The sequence below is a fragment of the Sapajus apella genome, unplaced genomic scaffold, assembly GCF_009761245.1.
Source record: "Sapajus apella isolate SASKATOON/1434 unplaced genomic scaffold, GSC_monkey_1.0 scaffold59, whole genome shotgun sequence".
NCBI lineage: Eukaryota > Metazoa > Chordata > Mammalia > Primates > Cebidae > Sapajus > Sapajus apella.
Window position 1 is genome coordinate 13,910,306 of NW_022436999.1, and position 24,298 is coordinate 13,934,603.

Here is a 24,298-nt window from a genome sequence, read left to right on the forward strand (position 1 = left end):
GTACATATGGTACATATTATATACATTTATTGTAACATCCCAATAAATGTACACATTATGAGTATATTCTGGGATATTATTTTTAGTATATTAGATAAAAATTACTCCTAATATCAGGGTGGTTATACACCCATGTGTGTGTATTTTGTGATACTATCCATAATATCCTAAGTAGGTATTATTCTCATTGTGAAAGCAAGTGTACACTCCGTGATTGCTCCAATATCACACGCGATGTACAACGCTTCTGTGATGTAGTTCCTAATATCCTGGGGAGAGAGGATGATTATACCCTGAATATTGCAGCAAGTGTACACCACCACTGTAATATTGTTTCTAATATCCAAAAATGGAGAGGATATTACTCCAAATATCTGAGGAAGAGCACAAACCCCCAGTGATATTGTTCCTAATAATTGGGGATTACAGATGATATTACTCACGATGTGACTGCGGCTGTACACCTGTCCTGTGATATTGTTCCTAATATCCAGGGAAGGAGAGGATGATGTTACTGCCCATATAGCAATACCCTCAATATGGCAAGAGGGGTACACCACTCTCTGATATGGTCACTAATGTCCACAAAGAAAACAATCATATTGAATTAAACATTGCAAGAGGTGAAACCCCCCTGTGCTTTCAATCCTAATGTCAAGGTGAAAGAAGATGACATTTTTGTCAATATCGCAGAGGTGTAACTAGAACTAGTGTTATTGTGCCTAATATTAAAAAAAAACAAACAGAATAACATTACCATCTCCCTATGGTATGGTTCCCAGAATCATATTACAGCACATTTTCAAAATACCCAGTCCCACAGCCCCCTAGCCAGGGGGTCCCTAGCAGCCATGGTGGGCCGGGGGGCTGCTACGCCCTAATTTTAGAAAGTACAGGGTGAAACCCCCCTGTACTTTCAATCCTAACGTCAAGGGGGGTGACGATGACATTTTTGTCAATATCGCAGAGGTGTAACTAAAACTAGTGTTATTGTGCCTAATGTAAAAAAAAAAAAAACAGAATAACATGGGCACACCCCCCCAGCCAGGGGGGGGGGGGGGGGGGCTGCTCCTAGCCAGGGGGTCGCTAACTGCCAGGGTGGGTCAGGGGCTGCTACACCCTAATTTTAGACTTCAGAACTATAAGAAATAAATTTCTATTATTTATAAACTACCCTGTCTCGGGTATTTTGTTACAGTAGCACAAAGGGACTAAAACAAAAATTAAAAATGAATTTAGTGAAGTTGCAAGATACAAGATAAATATTAAAAATTAAATTGTGTGGGCCGGGCGCAGTGGCTCACGCCTGCAATCCCAGTACTTTGGGAGGCCGAAGTGGGCGGATCACAAGGTCAAGAGATCGAGACCATCCTGGCCAACATGGTGAAACCCCATCTACTAAAAATACAAAAAATTAGCTGGGCATGGTGGCCCGTGCCTGTAGTCCCAGCTCCTCAGGAGGCTGAGGCAGGAAAATTGCTTGAACCTGAGAGGTGGAGGTTACAGTGACCTGAGATCGCGGCACTGCACTCCAGCCTGGCGCCTGGTGACAGAGTGAGACTCTGTCTCAAAAAAAAAAAAAATTAATTGTGTGCATATGTGTGGGTGCGTATATATATTTTTTCTTTTCTTTTTTTTCTTTTAGAGACAGATTCTCATTTTGTTTCCTGAGCTGGAGTGTAGTGGTGTAGTCTTAACTCCTGCCTCAGCCTCCTGAGTAGCTAGGAATACAGGCACTCACCACCACACCTGGATAATTTATTTTTATTTTATTTATTTATTTATTTTGAGATGGAGTTTTGCTTTTGTTGCCCAGGCTGGAGTGCAATGGTGCAATTTCAACTCACTGCAACTTCCGCCTCCCAGGTTCAAGGAATTCTCTTGCCTTAGCCTCCCAGGTGGTTAGGATTACAGGCATATGCCACCATGCCCAGGTAATTTTTTGTATTATTAGTAGAGATGGGGTTTTACCATGTTGGCCAAGCTGGTCTCGAACTCCTGACCTCCGGTGATCCACCCACCTCAGCCTCCCAAAGTGCTGGGATTACAGGCGTGAGCCACCTCACCCAGCCTCACCTGGATAATTTTTTAAAAACATTTTTTGTAGAAATGGAGCTTTGCTCTGTTGGCCAGGCTTGGCATATATTATTTTATAAATTGTATATACATATGTATAATTGTATGTACTAGCAATGAACTATCAGAAATTGATATTTTAAAAAGCAAGACACCCTCCCAATATTAAGTTGGGACTTCAAAGAGATATTCCCCTAAGGTAAGGCCAAACAAGAAGTAGACCTATATCTGTTCTCCTACTTCTAGTAATTGTTGTGGAGTTCAACAGAAATAAGTTGAGCTTAGCAAAGGAAAACAGAAAATGTGATGAGTTTTTCTGAGAAACTGTGACCACAGTTCAGTATTCTGATTTGCAGCTTGCGTTTACATATCTTGGAGGTCCAGAGAATGCCTGGCCATGAACGTTGTTTTGGGTCCTCTTGGGCTGATACGGCACCAAGTGCCTGGGAGAAAAAAAGTAATATATATTTTTTAAAGGAAGATAACCTTCATCTTGTCCTCAAAAATTCATTGCATGTAATTTTGCAAAGATATCAAGCAGTACACATTCAAAGATGACAAATTTTATAAGAAAACAAAAGAACATGAATTGACAAAACAACATGGCATAAAATTCAGATATTAGGAGTATCAGTAATATATAGTAAAATGACTATAATTACTGTGCTTAAGGAAATAAAAGACAAGCGGGAAAATATCTGCAAAAAATAGGAAATAAAAAAAAATTTGGCCTAGTAGTTTTGAAAAACAACTGGACCTTCTAGAATGGGAAATTACATTTTAACCAAAATAAATGACTTAATGGGGATATCTAACAGCTAATTAAGCAGAGATGTAGAGAGAATTACTGATTAGTGGTTTTGTTTTGTTTTGTCTTTTGTTTGAGACTGAGTTTCACCCTGTCATCCAGGCTATAGTGCAGTGGCATGATCTCAGCTCACTGCAATCTCTGCCTCCTGAGTTCAAGCAATTCTCCTGCCTCAGCCTCCCAAGTAGCTGGGATTACAGGCGGCTAATTTCTGTATTTTTAGTAGAGATGGGGTTTCACCATGTTGGCCAGGCTGGTCTTGAACTCATGACCTCGTGATCCACTCACAGCCTCCCAAGGTGCTGGGATTACAGGCATGAGCCACTATGCCCGGCCACTGATTGGTATTACAGGTAAGAAAACGTTATCCAGAATGCAATATAGGGAAAAAGACAAAAAAATATGGATGAGAGGTTAAAAGAAATGGAAGACAAGGTATGAAGCTCTAATAGATGTTTAATCTCAGTTCCAAAAAGAGAGAAAAAATAGAGTAAAAACAATATAAGAGGCTGACTGGTCTGAGTGCAGTGGTGTTTACAACTAATTGATCACAACCAGTTACAGATCTTTTTGTTCCTTCCAGTTCCACTGCTTCACTTGACTAGCCTAAAAACAAACACTATAGGAGAAAATAACGGCTACTGTTAGCTAAAATGTATCCCCCCTAAATTCATATGTTGAAGCCCTGAACCTTAGTACCTCACAATGTAACTGTATTTGGAGATAGGGGGTTTAAATAGGTGATTACGTTAAAATGAGGCCTTCAGGATGGGTCCTAATCCAACCTGACTAGTGTCCCTATAAGGGGAGTAAATTTGGACACAGAGAGAGGCCCTGGGGTGTGGACAACAGAGGGACAGCCATGTGCGGAGGACAGCCATCTCTAAGTGAAGGAGAGAGGCCTCAGAAGGAACAAAACCTGCCAACAGCTTGATCTTGGATTTTTGACCTCCAGCACTATGAGAAAGTGAATTTCAGTTAAGTCAGCTAGTCTGTAGTATTTTATTGTGGCAGCCCTAGCAAACTAATACAATGTCTGAGAATTTTCCAGAACTAAAGAAAAACAGCAGTATGTGGATTTAAGAAAACCCATACTCAAAAACTTGACACTGATACCATATTTGGAAAAACATGGGTTTTCCCTATGGTATCATGTACTCCTGTTTTGTTTCTAAATGTCAAGCTTGGATGGGTGAGACATCTGATTGGTGGAGGCTAGATCCCATGCCTATTCCCAGCTGCAAGCTGGGAAAGCAAGTGTCCTAGGACAGACTTACTTATGTGAAATAGCCACATGTAAGGAGAATTTTTAAAATATGTTGGAAACACACTAATATAACAAACGCCTACAACAGGGCTATTCAAAGCTTATATTCTAGTCTCGGCTGTTTTCTCTATATTCTTTTGCTTCAGGAGTGCATAACCCATAGAACTCCTAACTTGATGAGTTATGCAATTTGATCAATTCATCTATCAATTCATGGAACTCTAGACACAAGAGTATTTTGGCTGTCACACAATTCACATCAACCGCTCCATCTTCATCTTACCTAAATCCTAGCATCACCCCTCTGCCTCTCCAGATACCCTGAAGAGGTAGGCTTCTTTTTTCTGCAAGTATTATCTTGTTTCTTCAAGACACCTTTGAGGGTCCCCTGTCTTTCCTTTTGATTGTACTTCATATTTACGTTCAGCAGAATCTCCCTTAGCTGTATCGCTCTCATTCATCCCTTCCTTTCCAGTACCATAACGATTACCCTTTTGCAGCTTTACGTTGGAGCGTCTGCCCCATGCCAATCAATCACTGGTGTTTCTGACTCTGGTTGCTCCTCCCTTCAATTCATTCCGCAAACTCAACAATGTTTGGTTAATTTCTATTTTCTTCTCACCTACTGCCCCAGCCAGCTTCCCTTGAATGCCTCAGTCTTTCTCTCGGACTTTGCCCGTAATTTTATTCTACCAGGGACCACCCTGCTCCCATTTTTGTCTGTCTTAACCTCCCTTCGTAGTGCAGCTCAGGCCAATGCTCTCTTCAAGACCCCTCCGGATGGCTCACTTTGTAAGTGTGCGGACCTTGGCATGGCCACTGCTCCTTTACACCTGGCACAGCTACTTTACATTGTTTTCCTTCATGAAAACTAAAGTTCTTTTGTTCCACAAGACTGTGACAGTGACTTCAGGATAAAGATCATACCTGGATCCCTAGTTCTTAGTGCAGAGCCTAGCACAGAATTGGAATGCAGTATTTGTTGAATGAAGGAATGAATTAAACTGAGAATTAACGAATGCCTGCTCTGGCTCTGAGACTCATTGCTGTGAGAAAGGTCTCTTGCGTCCAGGGAACTTGGAAGAGGCCGGCAGCTGCTGGTACGAAGTCCTGAGTCAAGCAGGAAACAAAATGCGGATGTCAGCAATTACAAGTGAGGCCTGTGGTGGGCTTCTTCCTCTGCTGGTTTTCCGTTCTTAATTTTCAGTCTGAAGCTGGGGAGTGGAGAATCTTTCTGTGTGTTAGACTGTGTCGCGTTGGGCAAACTTCTCCAGTCTTAGAATAGTACTGGTCGCTGTCACTGGCCTTCACTTTGCACCATCCCCAGCAAAAACACTGAGTCTGCGAACTGAATTCTAGTGGTTGGGAAATGGATTGAAACATCAAGGTTTTGCTTAGTTTCCACACTCAGATATTAGCAGAGGCCCTGCAAATCTTTTCCTTTTCTATCAATGGAAGAGAAAAAATTACCGTGAGGCCCTATAGCTCAGGGGTTAGAGCACTGGTCTTGTAAACCAGGGGTCGCGAGTTCAAATCTCGCTGGGGCCTTATAAGTTTACTTTCTTGAATCAGGTTTTTCTTTAAAAAATTCCCCTGCCGGTCATTCTGAACTGAGGAAATGTGGCAAACTATAGCTTCTTGCCTCAGGCCAGAGCTTCCAAACACCATTACCTTTAGGTTCCAGTAGTAACGCTGCTCTGTCGCCTGGAATGCGGCGGAATCCATTACACCAGCGGTGGGAACCGCCGTCAGCTTCTGCGACGCCCTGGCTTGCGGACTGGTGGCGAGAGCCTGGCTGGCTGCCGGAACCAGTGCCCTGAGCGGGAAATGGGGGCGGCCAGGGGAGAGAATAGCCCCTTAAACTATTCTTAAGCCCCGGGTCTGGGGATATTTGGAATGGAGATCAACGTTCCCCTTCTGAAACGGGAAAAGCCAGCGGTGGCTGCTCGGATTAGGCGTCCAAAAGACAGATGCCCGCTGCGCGGCAAGGTTTCATGTGCCAGTGGGGTTTTGGGAAATTAAGGGCCCGACTTTAGGGGCGAGACTTGGGTCACTAAATTTGATTCTGACGCAGAGAAATGTGGCCATCCTTTTGAATGAGCTAAAATTTTCTCCAAAAGCGAATTCTCACAGAAACATTGGGTTTGCCCACACGTCCTCTATTTCAGGGGTTCCAGACCCTCTGGCCGCGGACCTGTACCGGTCCACGGCCTGTTAGGCACTGGGCAGAACAGCAGGAGGCGAGCTGGGGCGCGACCAGTACCCCTAGCCTGAGCTCCGCCTCCTGCCAGATCTGCCGTGACCTTAGCATCTCACAGGAGCGAACTCTATTGTGAACTGCGCATGCCAGGGATCGAAACTGCACGCTTAAGAGAATCTAAGTGATGCCTGACGATCTGAGGTGGAATAGTTCAACCCAAGACCATCCCGCAACTCCCCTCCCGCCCCAACTACTGTGGGTGGAAAACTGGTTTCCACGAAACCGGTTCCTGGCGCCAAAAGAGTCGGGGGGGACCACCGCTCCATTCCACACCCTCTCCCTCCCGGGTCTGTGGACTTGTAAGCGGAAGAGCCGAGATTCGGAGGGGAGCGCAGGAAGTGACGACACCAGGGAGCCAAGGCCTGAGCCTGGAGGCCCGCCCTCTCCGGAACTCACAGCTGCGCAGTCAGAATTGTGTGCGTCCCACTGCCGCAGCCCCTAGTTCTCCGAAGTCCAGGTGCTGGTCCCCACCTTACACACAAACACACATACCCATGCCCGCGAGGCCCCTGGGTCCCCGCCCAGCGAGGCCAGCAACCCTCGGGCGTCCAGAGGATGTGCAGCCTCGGGATGCCCAGGTTCCGGGGACGACTGCTCTGCTTGGGAGCCCCTCAGTGGAGCAGGGGAATCCAGAAAGGTTGTCCTCAGAACCTCGGACTCAGGACGTTCTTACAAGCTGGCTTTGCGACGCTGCAGTAATCACTTTCCAGATATTAAGAGATTTCTTTCTTTCCCGTCTCTGGTTAAGGATGTCTTGAATAGGGATTTTTAGAAACCCTTTCGCTGTGTTCCCTTCGATAGCTCAGCTGGTAGAGCGGAGGACTGTAGTACTTACCGTGATGTTATCCTTAGGTCGCTGGTTCGATTCCGGCTCGAAGGAGAAGCTGCTGTTTTGGGGTTTACAGTTGCTCTCCGTTTGTTCAATAAATCTCTGTATGTTGACATGATGAAATGTCTTTCTATCCCTTACCCTTGTCCCAAGGAAATAGCCACGAGTTGAGCTGCGTTAGTCATGCCTTGAAAAGTCGGATACCTTTCTGTAAGATAGTAGACCCGAATGGTCCAACCGTTGCGGGGGAGGCACTATTATCTTACTGAAGTGTGTTATGTTTTGGCTTCTGGATTATACACAGCGCGCGCCTGTCCTCAGGCTCAGAACCCTACTGAGAGCTCCGCTCTGGCCCTCGATCTCCATCTCAGTCCCCTCCAGGTTCCCTCCAGGCTCTAGCGGGGCTTAAGTCTCTACCCCGGGCTCGGTGAGACTCAAACATGTGACCTAAAGTCTAAAAAGCTGCCTCTACTCACCCCATTCTGCGTCTGTATCAAGGAGAATAAGCGGGGGTAAAGCCAGAGCCACACGTGAAACTTGGTAAAGGTGGAAGGAATAACTAAATAAGGCCAAAGGAAAATGTCACAACAGAGGAAAAAAAAAAAAAAAACTTCGTAACAGGAGGCGGCCAGTTGCTGGCGGAAAAGAGAAATTCAGCACGATAAGAAGTGGCAGTAAACCACAATGGCTCGTTGGTCTAGGGGTATGATTCTCGCTTTGGGTGCGAGAGGTCCCGGGTTCAAATCCCGGACGAGCCCGAAGTGGTGCCATTTTTCCACACCATTTTGGCAAGTACAGAAAAAAGTTTCAGTTAGAGTTGAAACACAAACTGTCTCGCGTTGGGCTGTCCTGCCAAAGAAAGCAGCACTAAATACGTGGCAGATGGGCTACCAACCAGTGTCATGACCAAGTTTCATGGGTTCCTGGACGCTCAGCCAGGGGTCGTCTCCGAAGGGCCGCCTGGCTCTTGGAAACAGAAGCCAGTTTCCCGCCATCTGCTGTCCGTGGAGGCTGTGCCCTCGCGGCTGCTGCCCTCTGGGTTCCAGCTGAGGAAGGGGCAAGTGGGTCTCAGTTTCGTTTTTTGCTCGGGCTGCCCCTCTGCGGCCTTGGGGCGGGGGCTTCTGCGGCGCCAGCTCCAAAGGCGGATCCAGGAGGGAGGGACCTCCTCGGAGAAGCGGGGCGCGGTCCCAACTACGCAGAGGCTCACAGGCCGACCCTCCTCTCCTCACGCCACACCCATCTGCGTCCGGGTCCACACATTCACCCTACAGACGCACGCCAACCCCACCCAGATGCAAAGCAGGTTTTCCAAAGAACATCTTTGCGTTTTCTTACCAGCTTCCCAGAATCGAACTAGGGAGGAAGAAGCAGTTGAGAAACACAACTTCTTTCCATTGTGCTGCCCGTTTCTGCCGACTTGTTCTGAGGCCGAGGTGGGTTCACCCTCCTACTCTTCCTCCTCTTTGATAGCTTCATCAGGGGCGTTTGGCCGGGGAGTCCCTTCCTGGTAGAGGGAGGAGTGGGGAGGGAGGTGAAAGTCCGTTATTTGTATGAGTTAACGACTTTACATTCCCACTCCGATTTTTACTTTGCGCAGCTGGGCAGAGATACCGCTTCTGTTGGTTAGTAGGCTCGGAGGGGGACCTAAGGGAGGCGCTGGGAGGCCTGCACTTGCCACAACTAAGGAAGCTTTGCTTCTTATTCAGGTTAATCACCCGATTTTTGAAGCAGGCTTTAGTTTTTGCAAGCGTAACTAACATTTGGGAATTGTTGTTTTCTGTTTACTCTCCTCTGCCTCCCCACCCTTAACCCACCCTCAGCCAGTGGTGTGCAATTCTTAGAGACACTTGCCAACAGCCTCTTCTCCAAGCCTTCCTACAGGAAGATTGGGATCCTCCTTTTTCTCGTTCTGAGACAGCACATCAAGTGCTAACGGCAGCACATGGGTAAAGCGCAATATCTTTATTAAGGAAGGACAGTAAAAACAATTTCATCACCACTCAGGGGGCTAGGGAAATCTCAAATGAGCCAAGACCCTCCCTCGTGACAGTAAGACTCTTAGAATCAAGTCATAAGGTAATCACTAGAAACCCAAGTGACATAATTATCTGCAGCACAGGACCACCTTCCAAGAAGCAGCCTCAGGTCTTCATTGAGTTATTAACCACAGAGCCATTAACTAGTTTTGCAAGAGGATAAGTTTATTACATACACTTCAATTCAAGCAATTCTTTTACTGATGACAAGCAGAGTAAAATATGTTTTGAATTTATGATAATAGTCAATGTAGGTTTCCTTTAAACAGCAACTTTTAGTGGCACCTTGAAAGTTAGCTTTGATTTTCTAGAAAGTACTAGTATGGAATATAAAAGTTGTGTGGGCCTGGTGTGGTGGCTCATGCCTGTAATCCTAGCACTTTGGGAGGCCAAGGTGGGTGGATCAGGAGGTCAGGAGTTTGAGACCAGCCTGGCCAAGATGGTGAAACCCTGTCTTTACTGAAAATACAAAATTTAGATAGGCACTCTAGCCTGGGTGACAGCGCAAGACTCCTAAAAAAACAAAAGTTGTATGGCGCATGTAAAGGTTCTCGTCCCACAAATGCTATGAGTCCCACAAATGCTTGAGCAATACATGTCTCTTTCTCTGTTCCTCAGTTGCCTCTTCTTTAATATGAGGGTTGGATGGACAGCCTCAGAGGTCCCTCCCACTCTTGTTCTATGACTGCATGGAGTGGTGCAATGTTAGTAACAGGACACAAGGCACTCCAGCAATGTGGAGATGAACTATAGTTTGGCAGACAGGATGGGAAAAAACCATTCCAGGAAAAGAGGAATGGCTTTAGCTATTGTTCAAAGCAGATAATCAGGTTATAAGCAGGCAAGAGTAAGAGGTGTGTCAAGTTGTTGTTGGAAGCATTTGCCACTGTGACTCAAATTAAAGTAGACAGATGAAAAAATGGACCAATGCAGGCCAATGAAACCCTTCTTTAGAAGTTTTTATTTAATCTGTATTTAAGCAGATTCTCTGTAATTCTCCGTAAACAGTTATTCTCAGAAGAATGTCCTGAAATACTTGGGAAAGAAGGAATGGGGACAAAGAGGGAATGGGCACAAAGCCTGGAGTTGGCTAAAAAGTAAATGTTTAATTTTTGCCTTTGATGGAAATACAGGCATGTCAGCAGGACTTTGTCCCCACTCTCTTTCAATCAGTAGTGTTGTCACTTCCTGGAGCCATGATTCTGCTTTTCACCTGGGCTTTTCCTTCTTTACCTGTGACTTCTGTTATTGAATAAGTTTCATGCTTATAGACGTAAAATGTTAGAGTAATGAAGAAATTTAGAAATTATTTAGTCCATTCCTCCAATCATCTAATTTTATAATTAATCCTAAGACAGAATGAAACGTATATACTCTGTATGAAGAAGGAAAGTGCTTCAACACTAGAGTCCTTGGGAAGAGTACCCATGCATCCCGTGTCTGTGTGTAGGGACATTATTGGCTTGAGGGAGAGAGAGAAAAAAATCTCCAGAAAAGGGGATGACTTTCAAATTAAAGTGGTCTCAATTTTTTTTTTTTTTTTTTTTTTGGAAATGGAGTTTCCCCTTTTCCCCCGGGTGGAGCACAGTGATGTGATCTTGGCTCACTGCAACCTCCACCTCCTGGGTTCAAGCTATTCTCCAGCCTCAGCCTCCCGAGTAGTTGGGACTACAGGTGCCTGCTACCACGCCCAGCTAATTTTTGTTTTTAGTGCAGATGGGGTTTCACCATTTTGGCCAGGCTGGTCTCGAACTCTCGACTTTGTGTTCTGCCCTCTTTTGCCTCCCAAAGTGCTGGGATTACAGGTATGAGCCACCATGCCTGGCCTGAACATTTTTAAAATAGATTTTTTTTTTTTTGGCAATTGTCAATTCCTTCATATGGATTAAAAATATTGACAAAGATGCAATATTCCTTAATCATAGAATATAATTCCTTGTTGTATTTTAAAACACAAATGACTATGTGCATAGATGCATTCTAATGAAATAGTAATTTTTCCCCCAAACCCTACTTTTTGTTTTAATAAAACTTCTTTGTGCCAAGTTTAAAAGAAAAACAAAAATCTGTCTTTGCATTGTGGGCAGATTGTGAATCCTCCAAAAGTTGTCCGGTGAAGGCCCAGAGGCACAGAATAGACCTGACTATATTCAGAGGCTGCTGGTTGCGCCACCCCAGCACTACTGCAGAACTCTAAAATCAGAGGATACTCTGTTTATGTGAGTTGGTGCTTGAATTGGTGCTTCAAGCCATGGGTGCATTGGATTGCATATTGCAGGCGCATTGGATTGTATATGGCAGCAGTCTTCTTCTGGTAAATCACTCGAAAGCAGGTGTTTTTGTTGACCAAGTTGTCTGAGGCTGTAGGAGTTGGCTGCTGCATGCATCCAGGACTGCTGAGGCAGTTGGGTGTTGCAATGAGCCTGTCAGCTCTCCTCCCTAACAAATGAGTGGTTGGTAACTTTTCAGAGCTCAGCTCTTCAAAGTCTGTTTAAAAAGTGATGTGTAATTAATTTAAAATAGTTACCACTCACAGATGCTATGTTTGCTCACAGAAGGAAACTGAGCATTTGAGTACTCTGTCAGATGCCAGGAGGAGACCCACTCTGGGCCCCACTTCCCATTGCTTTTCTTTGTTCCGGAAACACTTTGGACTTTGGCATTTGGCAAAACAACCTCTAGTGTTTACAGTACTGGTCAGAGACATGCTTATTCCTTCCCAGAAGACTCCAGTACCCCTGAGGCACTGGGGACTGAGGGAAGGCAGTTTAAGGCCATTCGCTTAGTCCTCTTCTCACTGCTAACCTTTTTCTTTTTAGCTCAACATTTGCTTGGGGCTGCAGAGAGAAAGAAAGAGGACAAGGGAAAAAGTGAAGCTCAGGCAGGATGGTGCCCTAACAAAGCTGAAAAACAAGTGAAGTTCATCCCTCCCTAGTTTCCCCATGCTGCCCACTTTTCTTTCTCCTCAAATCCTCAGTGCCTTTCAGTTACCAAAACCTGTTCTTAAGGATGAGCTCTAAAGCACATGCCTAAAGATGTGTAAATTACAGACAGCTGCTGAAAGAGTTTACCCTCCTAAGGACTTTTGCATTGGAGTGAGGACCAATATCTCAAGAATGAAAGCATATCAGTTGGATTCCATAAAAGTAGCACTTTGCTGGGAACCTGGGAAGCTCTCTGCTCTGCCTGGGAATCATGATGGCCTTATTTTGTAACTACTACCAAACTCAATTATGTCTGTAAGCCTTTAGGAGGAGCCAGGAGACTTTGCATGGGCGAGGTTTCCAAAGTGAGATCAGATGGTGCATCCTAGAAACAAGGGATCACAAAAACAGTTTGAGTGTGGGGTGTGGTGATGTGTGCTTGTAATCTCAGCTACTCAGGAGGCTGAGGCAGGAGGATCGCTTGAGCCCAGGAGTTCCAGATGAGCCCTGGCAACATATTGAAACCTCAAAAAACAAGTTCGGGATGAAGTGTTAGTCACTGTTTTAAATTCTGAGAATAGAGTCAGTGAGATCAATTAACAAAGGAGTATTGGTTAATGGCTAGTTTCTCTGGTTACAGCAAGGTGAAGTAAAAAGTAGATCCATCCCAGCCATGCTATGAGAACTCCACATCAGCTCACACTCTTCTCTGAACACTCTTGAAGTTCCCACAGGATGTAGAAGTACCTGCAAATTAGCCCGTTTAGCCTACACAGTGAAACTGCCTTTTTACTCCTTTTCTGCTCCAGCTCCCTGTGGGAGATCTGTCCCTGCCATACAGAAGGACCAGTGCTGCTGAGAACGTCTGAAGATGCCCATGTCCTCTTCCTTTCTGGGAGAGCAGATGGTCTGGCCTCATGCTGTAGCTCTTGTGTCCAGACTTGCCTCATCCCAAGAGGACCCTCATGTGGGGGAAAGTACTTTACTCTGCCCCGCCCCTACATCCTCCCCTGTCAACCTTGTGGTCTGTTTCTTTACACTGACTTCCTATGTGTTTTCTGAATCTTACAGAGATTTCAGGAAACAACCTTTTTATTTATTCCAGTTTTTATTGGAATAAAATAAAAACTCTTAGGACCCAGGAAGCTGCATAAGAAGGGGATGTGAATGGCACACACTGAACCCCTTTCCCAACGCTGCTCTCTGGCCTTCGTATCTTTCTCCTGCCCTTCATTGTGTTTTTCCATTAGGACGAATCCTTTCCCAGGGGCATCACAGACTCTTATGCAAATAGGCTTCCCTCAGGTGGACTCACCAGCTTTTCAAACACACACTTTGACACACCTGAAACCAAGTCAATACAGTCACCTTGGGACCCATGCTCCATGCTTGTCTCATTGGGGATATGTACTGGGTACAGTGAATCTGCAAGAAAGAAGTGAGCAACCCCTCTGAGAATTGGATGGGATGGAGGAGAGTCATTTGGGACTCAGAGGTGGTGTTGCCTGAGCTGAGTCTGGAAAGACGGGTCAGTTTTCTCCTTGCATATGAAGGGTTCAAAGTCTGACTCTACCATTCATCTGTTATTTGATCTTGGAGTTTCCTCATGAGCAAAACATATTTACATAATGCCTGGCTCACACAGTCCTGGTGCTAGTTAAAAGTAGTTATGTAGGTGACAGCTTCACAAAATGAAAGATCGCACTGAATATTATAATTATTGTGATTTCAAGTGCATTTGTTTTACAGGCAGGCAGGCTGTCTTTTCTTGACAGCTTCTCAAGAGCAACCAGACTGAATACTTGGAGGTAGGTGGATGACTACAGAGGATTGAGGATTTTTAAAAAGGTAACACCGTCCTAGAGCCAACACCACAGTGGGTGAACGCTGGGGATCTGTGAAACAGTTGGTATCCTGCTGTTGTCTGATATCGGGAACTATAAGATTTATAAAGTGATCCTGGTGACCTTTGGCCCATTGTTTTTACACAAGCAATGAATCTACAGCCCTGCTGTGATGGTGGAGATAAGCCATTTTGAAATTACATTACAAGGATCAGAAGATTAAATGTTCAGGGTTAGTCTCTCGTGGACAGGTAAAAATGGAAGAAGCAGCCCAGGAAACATGGCGAGCCTACTTCTGGAGGTTTGAAGCTCAGCGGTTGAGTGGGTACAACCTCAGCCACAGTCAGTGTACCAATAGCCGTCACACGACCTTCTCTAGAAGTGCTTTCCTGGCTCTTTGAAATCGATAGAATAACCTGTTTAGCATCCTTTCTTGAAACCAAATGATGTGATATGATAAATGATAAATAGAAAGCACAGTGGAAAAGTATCCTATTGGAAGACCATATCTTACTCTGTGACATCTTCCAAAGCAGTTCTTGGAGTTGGCCCAAGAAGATCAGAGACGCTTTTTTTTTTTTTTTTTCTTTTTTTTTTTTTTGAGACAGAGTCTTGCTCTGTCACCAGGCTGGAGTGCAGTGGCATGATCTTGATTCACCGCAACCTCCACCTCCCGGGGTCAAGTGATTCTCCTGCCTCAGCTTCCTGAGTAGCTGGGACTACAGGTGTGTACCACCATGCCCAGCTAATTTTTGTATTTTTAGCAGAGACGGGGTTTCACCATGTTGGCCAGGATGGTCTTGATCTCTTGACCTTGTGATCCACCCACCTCAGCCTCCGTAAGTACCTGTAAGTACTGGGATTTACAGGTGTCTGCCACTGCGCCTGGCCAGAGATGCTATATTATTAATCCAGACTATTACGTGTGAATAGTGAAACCTCAGTCCTGCCATGGACAAGAGTAAGCACCACAGACAGCAGAAAAAGGCAACTTTTAAACAGAAGGCCATGTTTCTCAAACTTTTCCTTCCAGACAAATCTCTAGTCCATTCAGGTTGGTTAATATCTAACCCAATCATGCCCAGGGAAAAGGTGAATGACCCTCCTTGTTTGTTCAAGGACAGTGTCCTGAGTTTTCATGTCCCTGCTAGGATTGGGAGTCCTTAGCTTTATTCTCTCCACCCCCTTATTATGAACACTATATAATCAGAACCTGGAGAGGCCTCCAGGTTCACACAGCTGGAACTCATCTCAAGGAACAAACAGCTGGAACCCATCTCCCATTGAAGGGAAACTGCCAGATTTTCGTCAGATTCTTCCTCCTGGGTAATCTATTGTTCTATTTGTTTTACGTATTATTTCTAGTCATCCATCCATTTCAGTGAAACCATTTTCCTCCCTTTAAAGCCTCTGGGCTCAAGCTCATGAATTAAAAAGAAAATGGGTCAGATTCTAAAGTTTAAAACGAAAACAGTTTCCTTTGGGATGGCCCATATGTGGATAACGGGAAATTAGTGAGACAGGGAGCAAGTGGAAGTTTAGGAGGGATTTCTAAATTGTGATAAAATCCCCAAAGGTCTGGGGGAGCCATTTGCCAAAGGGCATCTGGAGTCCTCCCCCATCCTCCGTCCTTTACCCCTGCTACAGTCATTATATGTGGCTTAACAAGGAAAGAAACAGAAAGTGTGTTTTTAGCACTGTTTCCTTCTAACTTTCCTGCTGATTTCTTTTCTCAGAAAAGTTTTGGATCCTTTTTTTTTTTTTGAGACAGAATCTTGCTCTGTCACCCAGCTGGAGTGCAGTGGCAACATCTTGGCTCACTGCAATCTCCGCCTCCCGGGTTCAAGCGATTGCTCTGCCTCAGCTTCCTGAGTAGCTGGGATTACAGGCATGTGCCACCACGCCCAGTAAATTTTTTTTATTTTAGTAGAGATGGGATTTCACACCATGTTGGCCAGGATGGCCTTGATCTCCTGACTTCGTGATTCACCTGCCTTGACCTCCCAAAGTGCTGGTATTACAGGCCTGAGCCACTGTGCCTGGCTTGGATGCTCTTTGAAAACAAAGTGGAACATGTCCCAAGATCAAAAGAAGGCTCACTGGCAGGTTGAAGGGAAGAAAGAAGGAAAAGTGATAAAAGGATGAATATGGCTTTGGTGTTAGGCTCTCACTTTGGGAGATTTTTCCCTGGGATATATAAAAGCGTGAAGCCACATTTATTAAAATGATAACCATAGTTACTCATCATAAACTATCAAGTTAACTCCCTGGTGTGTAAAATTTGATGAATCTCTTGAATACTGAACCTCGCCTGTGGGGAGTGGGAGATAATATTAATTCTTGTGAAAACTAGCAGATTAGTTTGAGACAGAAGATAAAGTTACTCTAAAGAACAGTTGGGGCCAGGCACAATGGCTCATGCCTGTAATCCCAGACTTCTTTTGACCTTAGGATGTGTTTCCACTTTGGGAGGCTGAGGCAGGCAGATGACCTGAGGTCAGGAGTTCAAGACCAGCCTGGCCAACATGGCAAAACTCCATCTCTACCAAAAATACAAAAATTAGCAGAGTGTGGTGGCGGGAACCTGTAATCCCAGCTACTTGGGAGGCTGAAGCAGGAGAATTGCCTTAACCTGGGAGGCAGAGTTTTATCATGAGCCGAGATTGCACCACTGCACTCCAGCCTGGGCAACAGAACAAGAAAACTCTGTCTCTCAAAAACACAACAAAACAAAAACTAGCTGGGACTAATTCCACTGACAAAAAGCTGAGCTGACAGACAGTTACATGTTTGGGTATAGAAGGATGTATCTAGAAGGATATGTCTAGAGGACTCTGTACCGTTGGCTTAGGCAGGTTCACGTTTACACCACAAATAATCTGTCTCTTACTGGTTTTCTCCCAATTCCATTTTACCTTGCTTTTGAACAATTTAGAATTGAATATATTGAGAAAGTTTTGAGTGAGGGAGCAGATGTTAGATATTGGTGGTTTTGGTGTCCGCTTGCTGGGATTTTGTTCCCGGATGTCTTAGGAAATCAAGATTACAGTAAGCCCGAGCAAAACTTAGTTGACTTCTTGCAAAATGAATGTGCATATTCTGCAAATCAGAAGTAAAGATACTCTTTTACCGCTGCAGACTGGAACGTGAGAGATTTCATACTCAAAAAGCAAGCGGTTTTTTAGGAGCCAAAGCCCCTGTGATGTCCAGTGCCTTATTTAGAAGTGCTATGTAAGCTTGGCTTACACATTGAGCCTTATGGAATGATGTATCTTAGTGAGATTGGGCTACAGGTCACCCTGTCTTCTACTTGTTCCAGTTGATGCCTTGCGCCCCCAACTAAACTTATACAAAATTTGTCTCTGTAACTGAGAGTCATGGGACCTTTGCTATTGAAACTAGCAAGGCCTCAATTATTATTAATGAGAACCATGAAACTTCAGATTTTTAAAGCTAGCAACTCTCTTATTTTCTTGATGAACAAACCTAGTCCTGGAGAGAAAAATGAAGTCAATTATTTAAAAAATATTATTGAGGATTTATTATGAAGCAAGCATGTTGACTCAAGGTGAATAATATGAGTTCTGTAGAATATACACCAGTAAGAAACACTAACAAGTGAATAATCTGTTGTTTGCCCAGCGTCACATGGGTAGTGGCATGTTTGGAAATGGCACCGTGAAACCTGACAACAGGTCGGTCTTTATTTTGTGATATCCTTAGGTAGATCCTGAACTTTGTGGCTTTTGCTTTAGCCCTTATATCTGGTAAGGTGTTCTTGGTCTTAATATCTAGCACAGAGAGTTTGGATGGAGATTCTAAACAGGTTCACTGGCTCATACTCCTTTCTGTGAACAGCAGTATCCCCACAACTTGTACAGCATTGGCACCTCCTGCAAGTACCATCTGCCCTAGAGAAGACATTAGTAACATTCCTATCCACCACTGCCACCTAATGACTCTTTTAGGTACTGGCAGCCCTGGTTCTGCTTCCTGATTTTTGAATTCTGGGATTCTGGCACCAGACAGAAGGATGTTGAGTATGTAAGGGAGACCTTTAACATTAGAAGTCAGTATTTGTTTATTACAGAGCAAAAGGCTTAGTTGATTACCAATTAATAAAACTTTGATATGATCTTCCAAAAAACTAGAAACAGGAAACACACGCAGGAGACTGAAAAGCATGATGTAAATGTGAAGAACGTGGCAAATGGGTGGCATGGCAGCCCAGTAACTGTATTTGGAGCAGCTGCATGAATGAATACTTGTTACACCTTTAGGGCTGGCTCTCCATTCTGCAATCATGTACCACTTTCTTGATAAACTCCCAAGAACACACTTTCACCATGGAATTTCAGACTTTTAGAGGTAGCAACTCTCTCAAGTACAGACAAATGTCAGTGCAGGCAAATTTGATACGTTGCTGAAGAATAGCAAATTATATGCTAAGGAATTTTTTCATTCTACAATACTGAAGTAAATAGCAGCTGGAAATGTTTCCATTAAGTTTATAGATTATCATTTGTAATGAAATCAATACCAAATGCAAATTAGAAAGAGAGCCCACTTTGCTCACCCAGTCACATGCCTTCCCATGTAACCACAGAAGACTGGAGTCCCGGGTCTTTCTAGATCCATGGTCATGCTCTCAGAAGAAGCTAGCCACACCACAGGCCTAGTGCTAGGACTTTTTAAACTCAGATTCCCTTCTGTGAACAGCAATATTTTCACAACTTGTATAACTTGGCACTTCCTGCTAGGGCTACAGAACTATTTGATATGAAGATGTTCATTGACTTACACACAAGAGAAGCACAAAATAAAAAGTTAACAATTAATTTAATGTCTGTGAAATGTACCATTTATTTTTACATTAGGGGTCATAAGAATTGTATTACATTCTTAAATGTAATTTAATGTAATTATGCAATTAAATGTAATTTCCTCCCTTTGTGAGAAATTCTCAGTATGTGTGATGACTACCAAGAAATCATAGCCAATCACAAATTCAATGAGTTACTCATAAACAATTTAAAAAGCAAAATTCTAAAAATCAGGTAAAATTTTACAGTGAAAAGTTATTTTTATTGTCAATGTATAGGGACATTCACATATATTAGATATAATGTGGATTAGATCTGTAATGGCTTTTAAAGACTCTGAATGGTCTTTAAAATTTTGTACAGCCAGGTACAGCAGCTCATGCCTGTAATCCCAGCATGGGAGGCCGAGGCCAGTAGATCATGAGGTCAGGAGTTCGAAACCAGTCTGACCAACATGGTGAAACCCCATCTCTATCCAAAATACAAAAATTAGCCAGGTGTGGTGGTGCATACCTGTAATCCCAGCTACTCAGGAGGCTGAGGCAGGAGAATCACTTGAACCCAGGAGGCAGAGGTTGCAGTGAGCCTAGGTCACATCACTGTTCTCCAGCCTGGGCTACAGAGACTTTATCTCAAAAAAAAAAAAAATTGTCTAAAGAATTAAAAATATATGCAGATGGAGTTGAAAAAAAATGCAGATGTAGTTGAAAAAAAAAAGCTATATATATAGTCAGAAACTACTTGTCACAAATACCAACTACCTTTGAATTCTCTAATCTTGAAATTTCATAAGCAATAGAATATTTAAAGTTCATAAGAAATTTGCTTTCTGTTTTGTTATAATTCATATTTGTTTAGTTCTATTTTCAATGATCAGTCATTGAAATAAAATTATGCTCCATGAAGAAGCACTGTATTTATCTAAAGGTGTGTTTGATGCACCATTCCTAGGATGTGTGCATTCTACAGTTTGAGACTGACAGCTCTTGAAAGGTGATGACAGGAATCCTCTTTTTCTCATTCTTCTTTTGAAAAGATGTTAAGAAATCATTAGAGCAAATTGTAAGGCCTTTTAGTTGATGAAAAAGTCTAAGGCACTTTTTTTTTATCACATGGTGGCACCATTTGCCTGTTGTGTAACAGCGTATGTACAAATGTAGGAGAAACTAGAAAATATTCTCTAGAATAACCTCAATTGCTTCCAATGTGAGAAGCTCCTAAGAATAAGCATGAATTCCTCTTTCTTCTCTGTAAGAGTTGATTTCAGACTGGGCACAGTGGCCGACACCTGTAATCCCAGCACTTTGGGAGGCCAAGGCAAGCAGATCATAAGGTCAGGAGTTCAAGACCAGCCTGGCCAACATGGTGAAACTCTGCCTCTACTTAAAAAAAATAAAAAATTAGCCAGGCATGGTGGTGTGTGCCTGTAATCCCAGCTACTTGGGAGGCTGAGGCAGGAGAATTGCTTAAACCTGGGAGGTGGAGGTTGCAGTGAGCCGAGATAGCACCACTGCACTACAGCCTGGGTGACAGAGCAAGACCCGTCTCAAAAAAAAAAAAAAAAAAAAAAAGTTGATCCAGACCCATCTTCCAAACATTGTGTGCCTTCTTCTATTTCTTCTATGCTCCTCCCTCTTCTTTCTAAATAGTACATAAGAAATTTACCTTTGGCCATGAACCACCTACTTCTTGGGGAAGTGGATCTGCTTCCTTTCAACTCAGGATAAAACTGCTTTCAACTGCTTTCTTTACATTAGCTGACTAATTAACGAGAATCCTGTTGTAAACAATTCTGTGGTTGACCCTTCCCTGGGCTCAGGGTTCCCTAAAACAGGGGTCCCCAAATTCCTATCTGTGGCCTGTCCGCCTGAGCTCTGCCTCCTGTCAGATCAACAGGCAGCATTAGATTCTCATAGGAGCTGGAAGCCTATTGTGAACTGCACATGTGAGGGATCTAGATTGTGCATTCTTTAAGAGAATCTAATGCCTGATCATGTGAGCTAGAACAATTTCATCCTGAAACCATCTCCCACCCTTCCATGGAAATACTATCTTCCATGAAAATGGTCCCTGGTGCCAAAAATGTTGGGGACCACTCCCTTAAAATTCTCTCTTCTTAGCTCTTATCTCCTGTGTTACTATCTCATCTCAGTACATTGAAGCCCCCATCCTTTCCCTATGGATGCGTCATTTCCTATTAAGGAGGCATTTGGTATGTCTTAATGGTCATTGTGTCTCAGGACCTAGAACAGTCCCTGGTACCAGTAGAGACTTATGTAAGGTTTGTTATTCAATTAATTAATAAATGAATTAAAGACAGAGTGGATTTTGTAATGTCATGACTGATAGAGAAATACTCAGTGATTCTAAGGGATAGGAAAGAATGGTCGGAGCTAGAGGTTGTACTCAGGACTCTCTTAAATTTCCAGAGGAATGGATTGATAAGAGGTGTGAGGTTAATGAGGAAGGGAAAAGAAAAGATATCATTTGGTGGCAGAAAAGATCTGATTCATCATGCCATGTCAGAGAGCAAAGCTCCTGTCCCTTTAGCCTAATTTGGCAATGCTGTTCTTGCCCCTACCACGTCTCCTTTTGCCCTTGGCAGGAGCCTGTGTTGGAAGAGATGGTGATGGGCCTGCACCTTTTGTTGTTGGTCTTCATTCTGGGTCTGGGTCTGACCCCACCGACTCTGGCTCAAAATGACATCAGGTACATCAAGTTCCTGAACCAGCACTATGATCCCAAAACAAAGAACGGGAATGACAAATACTGTGAAAAAATGATGAAGTTAAGGGACATGATCTCACCCTGCAAAGGAATCAACACCTTTATTCATGGCAACAAGGCCAGCATCAAGGCCATCTGTGGAAATCAGAATGGAGAGCCTTACAACGGAAACCAAAGAATAAGCAAGTCTGCTTTCCAGGTCACCATTTGCAAGCATATAGGAGAGTCCCCCCGGCCTCCATGCCGGTACCGAGCCACAGCGGGGTTCAGAAACATTGTTATTGCCTGTGAAAATGGCTTACCTGTCCACTTAGATGAGTCCATTTTCCGTCCGTAACCAGTGGGCCACTGGTCCAGTACTGGCTCTACTGTCCTTGCCTTACATTTCTCCTCTGCACCCCATAACAGGGGTGGCAACATTCGCTGCCAGGGGCCCAAAGAAAGAGCCACCTTGACCTTTTGTTTTCTGTTTGATAACATGTTTAATAAATTAAAATGTCTCTGAAATCAATAAGAATCAGAGTCTTCTCACTGATTCTGGGTATATTGATCTTTCCCACATTTTCTCTTCTTGGTTGCTCCCTGTGAGGACTGCATAGAATAGAAATGCCTTTTTCTTTTCTTTTCTTTTTTTTTTTTTTGAGATGGAGTCTCACTCTGTCGCCAGGCTGGAGTGCAATGGCACAATCTCAGCTCACCGCAACCTCTACCTCCTGGGTTCAAGTGATTCTCCTGCCTCAGCCTCCTGAGTGGCTGGGATTACAGGTATGCACTGCCACACCTGGTTAATTTTTGTATTTTTACTAGAGACAAGGTTTCACTGGTCTTGAACTCCTGACCTGAGGTGATCCACCCACCTTGACTTATCAAAGTGCTGGGATTACAAGCTTGAGCCACCATGCCTGGCCACCTTTTTCCTTATTAGTCAGTTTTTTACAAGTCATTAGGGAGGTAGACTTTACCTCTCTGTGAGGAAAAGAATGGTAAGTTGATCTACAGAGAGAGATGAAAAAAATCCAGGGCTCATAGCCACTAAGCAGAACTTTCAAGAGGCAAATTGTTTTTTTTCTGTCAAATAGTAAATTAATATTACTTCTACAAATATGAGACCTTGGGGAGGAGTTTCTAAGGACCAAGTACCTATATAGCAACAGATTATTACACTTTCTCTCTCTCTCTCTCTCTCTCTCTCTCACACACACACACACACACACACACACACACACAAGTAATCCAGCATGAATACCAAAATTCATTCAGGGTAGCAAGAGATAATTTCGATGTTTGAATGGAATGCTTCAGGGATATTCTCTTGTCATGGTTATTTTATATAAATTTCAAAAACCAATTACATTATTTTCTCTGTAATATTTTACTTTGTCGACTAATGTCAGGCAAGTGTGATGTTTTGGGGAAGTTATGAAAAGATTCCAGCTGGGCACAGTGGCTCACACCTGTAATCCCAGCACTTTGGGTGGCTGAGTTGGGCAGATTGCCTGAGGTCAGGAGTTCGAGACAAGCCTGGCTAACATGGTGAAACCCTGCCTCTACTAAAAATACAAAAATTAGCCGGTGTGATGCCAAGCACCTGTAATCCTAGCTACTCAGGAGGCTGAGGCAGGAGAATTGCTTGAATCCAGGAGGTAGAGGATTCAATGAGCCAAGATCACGCCATTGCACTTCAGCCTGGGGGACAAGAGCAAGACTTTGTATCAAAAAAAAAAAAAAGAAAACCCCTTATTCTCCTTCAAGATTTATTTTAAAGTAAACATAACTTAATACTCTTGTTGTAAAATACACTGTTCAATCGTGGTTAACTGCCTGTTACCTAATTTGTGACAATAAGTGCCTGGATATTTTATTTAGAAAGTGGTTGCCAATAAATTAGTTATAAATCACCAGTTTCACTGCCTTGTGAACACATAATTATTGTGATCTCATTATTCCCTGTGGTGGCCTCTCCTGCTCCCAATATTGCCCTGCAATGGGCCAAAAGTCCTGGCTCCCCAGTACTCAAGTTATAGAGCACGGTCCAGGTACCACCTCAGAGAGCCCAGCCTCACTGCAGGTATTTACATTTAGGAATGGGTTTGAGAAGTAGGTTGCTGGTGTGTGCTCAGCACAGGGATCTCTCCTCTTTGGGTTAGTCTGTTTCAAAATGGAAAACACTGTCATTTCCTAAGAAAACAGAAAAAATTATTCCAAACCTCTCTTACTAGAAAATTTGCCATATTACAAAATCTCAGAAGCCCCTCAGAAAATGAGAAAGTCACAGTTTTTAAATTTTTATTTTTATTTTTTTTAGAGCTGCCCCATGCGGGGCTCTCACTCAGCCTGGGGTAGCGAAAGTCACAGTTTTTGGCAAACTATGTGGGCCCTTTTCTCGAATTCTCCAACCAGTACTAGCTCCTTGAGGTGAGACAAAGTTACTCAAGATCATTGACCCCACTCAAGGCCTTCACAGAGCAAGTCAAAGGCATGGACCATTATTATACTGATCACACCATAAGCTGTGAAAACTCACATCTCCAAACATCTGCCTGGAGCACTGTCACTGCATAGTCTGCTCTGGTGTTAAGGGAAATGGCTGCTTCATAGGAAATCAGATGGCAGTGGGATGGGGGTGTTTCCTGACCTGCTGACGGTCCTGGCAGCTGGGTAAGCATTCCTAGTCCCTTTTGGTCTGGGCCTCTTGTTCTATCAC

At 43.7% G+C, this 24,298-nt stretch overlaps 2 protein-coding genes, 1 long non-coding RNA gene and 3 other non-coding genes across 8 annotated transcripts in view; 5 read left to right on the top strand and 1 right to left on the bottom strand.

Moving 5' to 3' along the window:
• Nucleotides 1-14,083, bottom strand: LOC116528620. Its single transcript, XR_004259117.1, has 3 exons — nucleotides 14,071-14,083; nucleotides 13,048-13,052; nucleotides 1-107 (listed from the first exon to the last, which is right to left on the bottom strand). It is a non-coding gene; the product is annotated as an uncharacterized LOC116528620 (long non-coding RNA).
• On the top strand, nucleotides 5,627-5,699 carry TRNAT-UGU. Its single transcript has one exon. It is a non-coding gene; the product is annotated as a tRNA-Thr (tRNA).
• TRNAY-GUA lies at nucleotides 7,203-7,291 on the top strand. The gene is given in 2 exon segments: nucleotides 7,203-7,239; nucleotides 7,256-7,291. It is a non-coding gene; the product is annotated as a tRNA-Tyr (tRNA).
• On the top strand, nucleotides 7,927-7,998 carry TRNAP-UGG. Its single transcript has one exon. It is a non-coding gene; the product is annotated as a tRNA-Pro (tRNA).
• ANG (angiogenin) lies at nucleotides 8,016-22,108 on the top strand. 2 transcript variants are annotated; one of them, XM_032245949.1, is made up of 2 exons: nucleotides 8,016-8,673; nucleotides 21,473-22,108. In XM_032245949.1, exons 1-2 carry the CDS (start codon nucleotides 8,143-8,145, stop codon nucleotides 21,929-21,931), a joined length of 990 nt encoding a protein of 329 aa, XP_032101840.1. In that variant the 5' UTR covers nucleotides 8,016-8,142; the 3' UTR covers nucleotides 21,932-22,108. The 2 variants fall into 2 exon arrangements, with proteins under 2 accessions (XP_032101840.1, XP_032101841.1); XM_032245950.1 differs by lacking the exon at nucleotides 8,016-8,673 and adding an exon at nucleotides 15,260-15,370.
• The window catches only part of RNASE4 (ribonuclease A family member 4), a 20,757-nt gene continuing 4,788 nt past the window's right edge, over nucleotides 8,330-24,298 (top strand). The window contains exon 1 of one of the 2 annotated variants that reach the window (XM_032245951.1): nucleotides 8,330-8,673. The gene's annotated coding sequence lies outside the window, so the exon portion shown is untranslated. Of the gene's footprint in view, nucleotides 8,674-15,278; nucleotides 15,371-24,298 lie in introns of those variants that run through there. The other variant, XM_032245952.1, reaches the window with a different exon arrangement.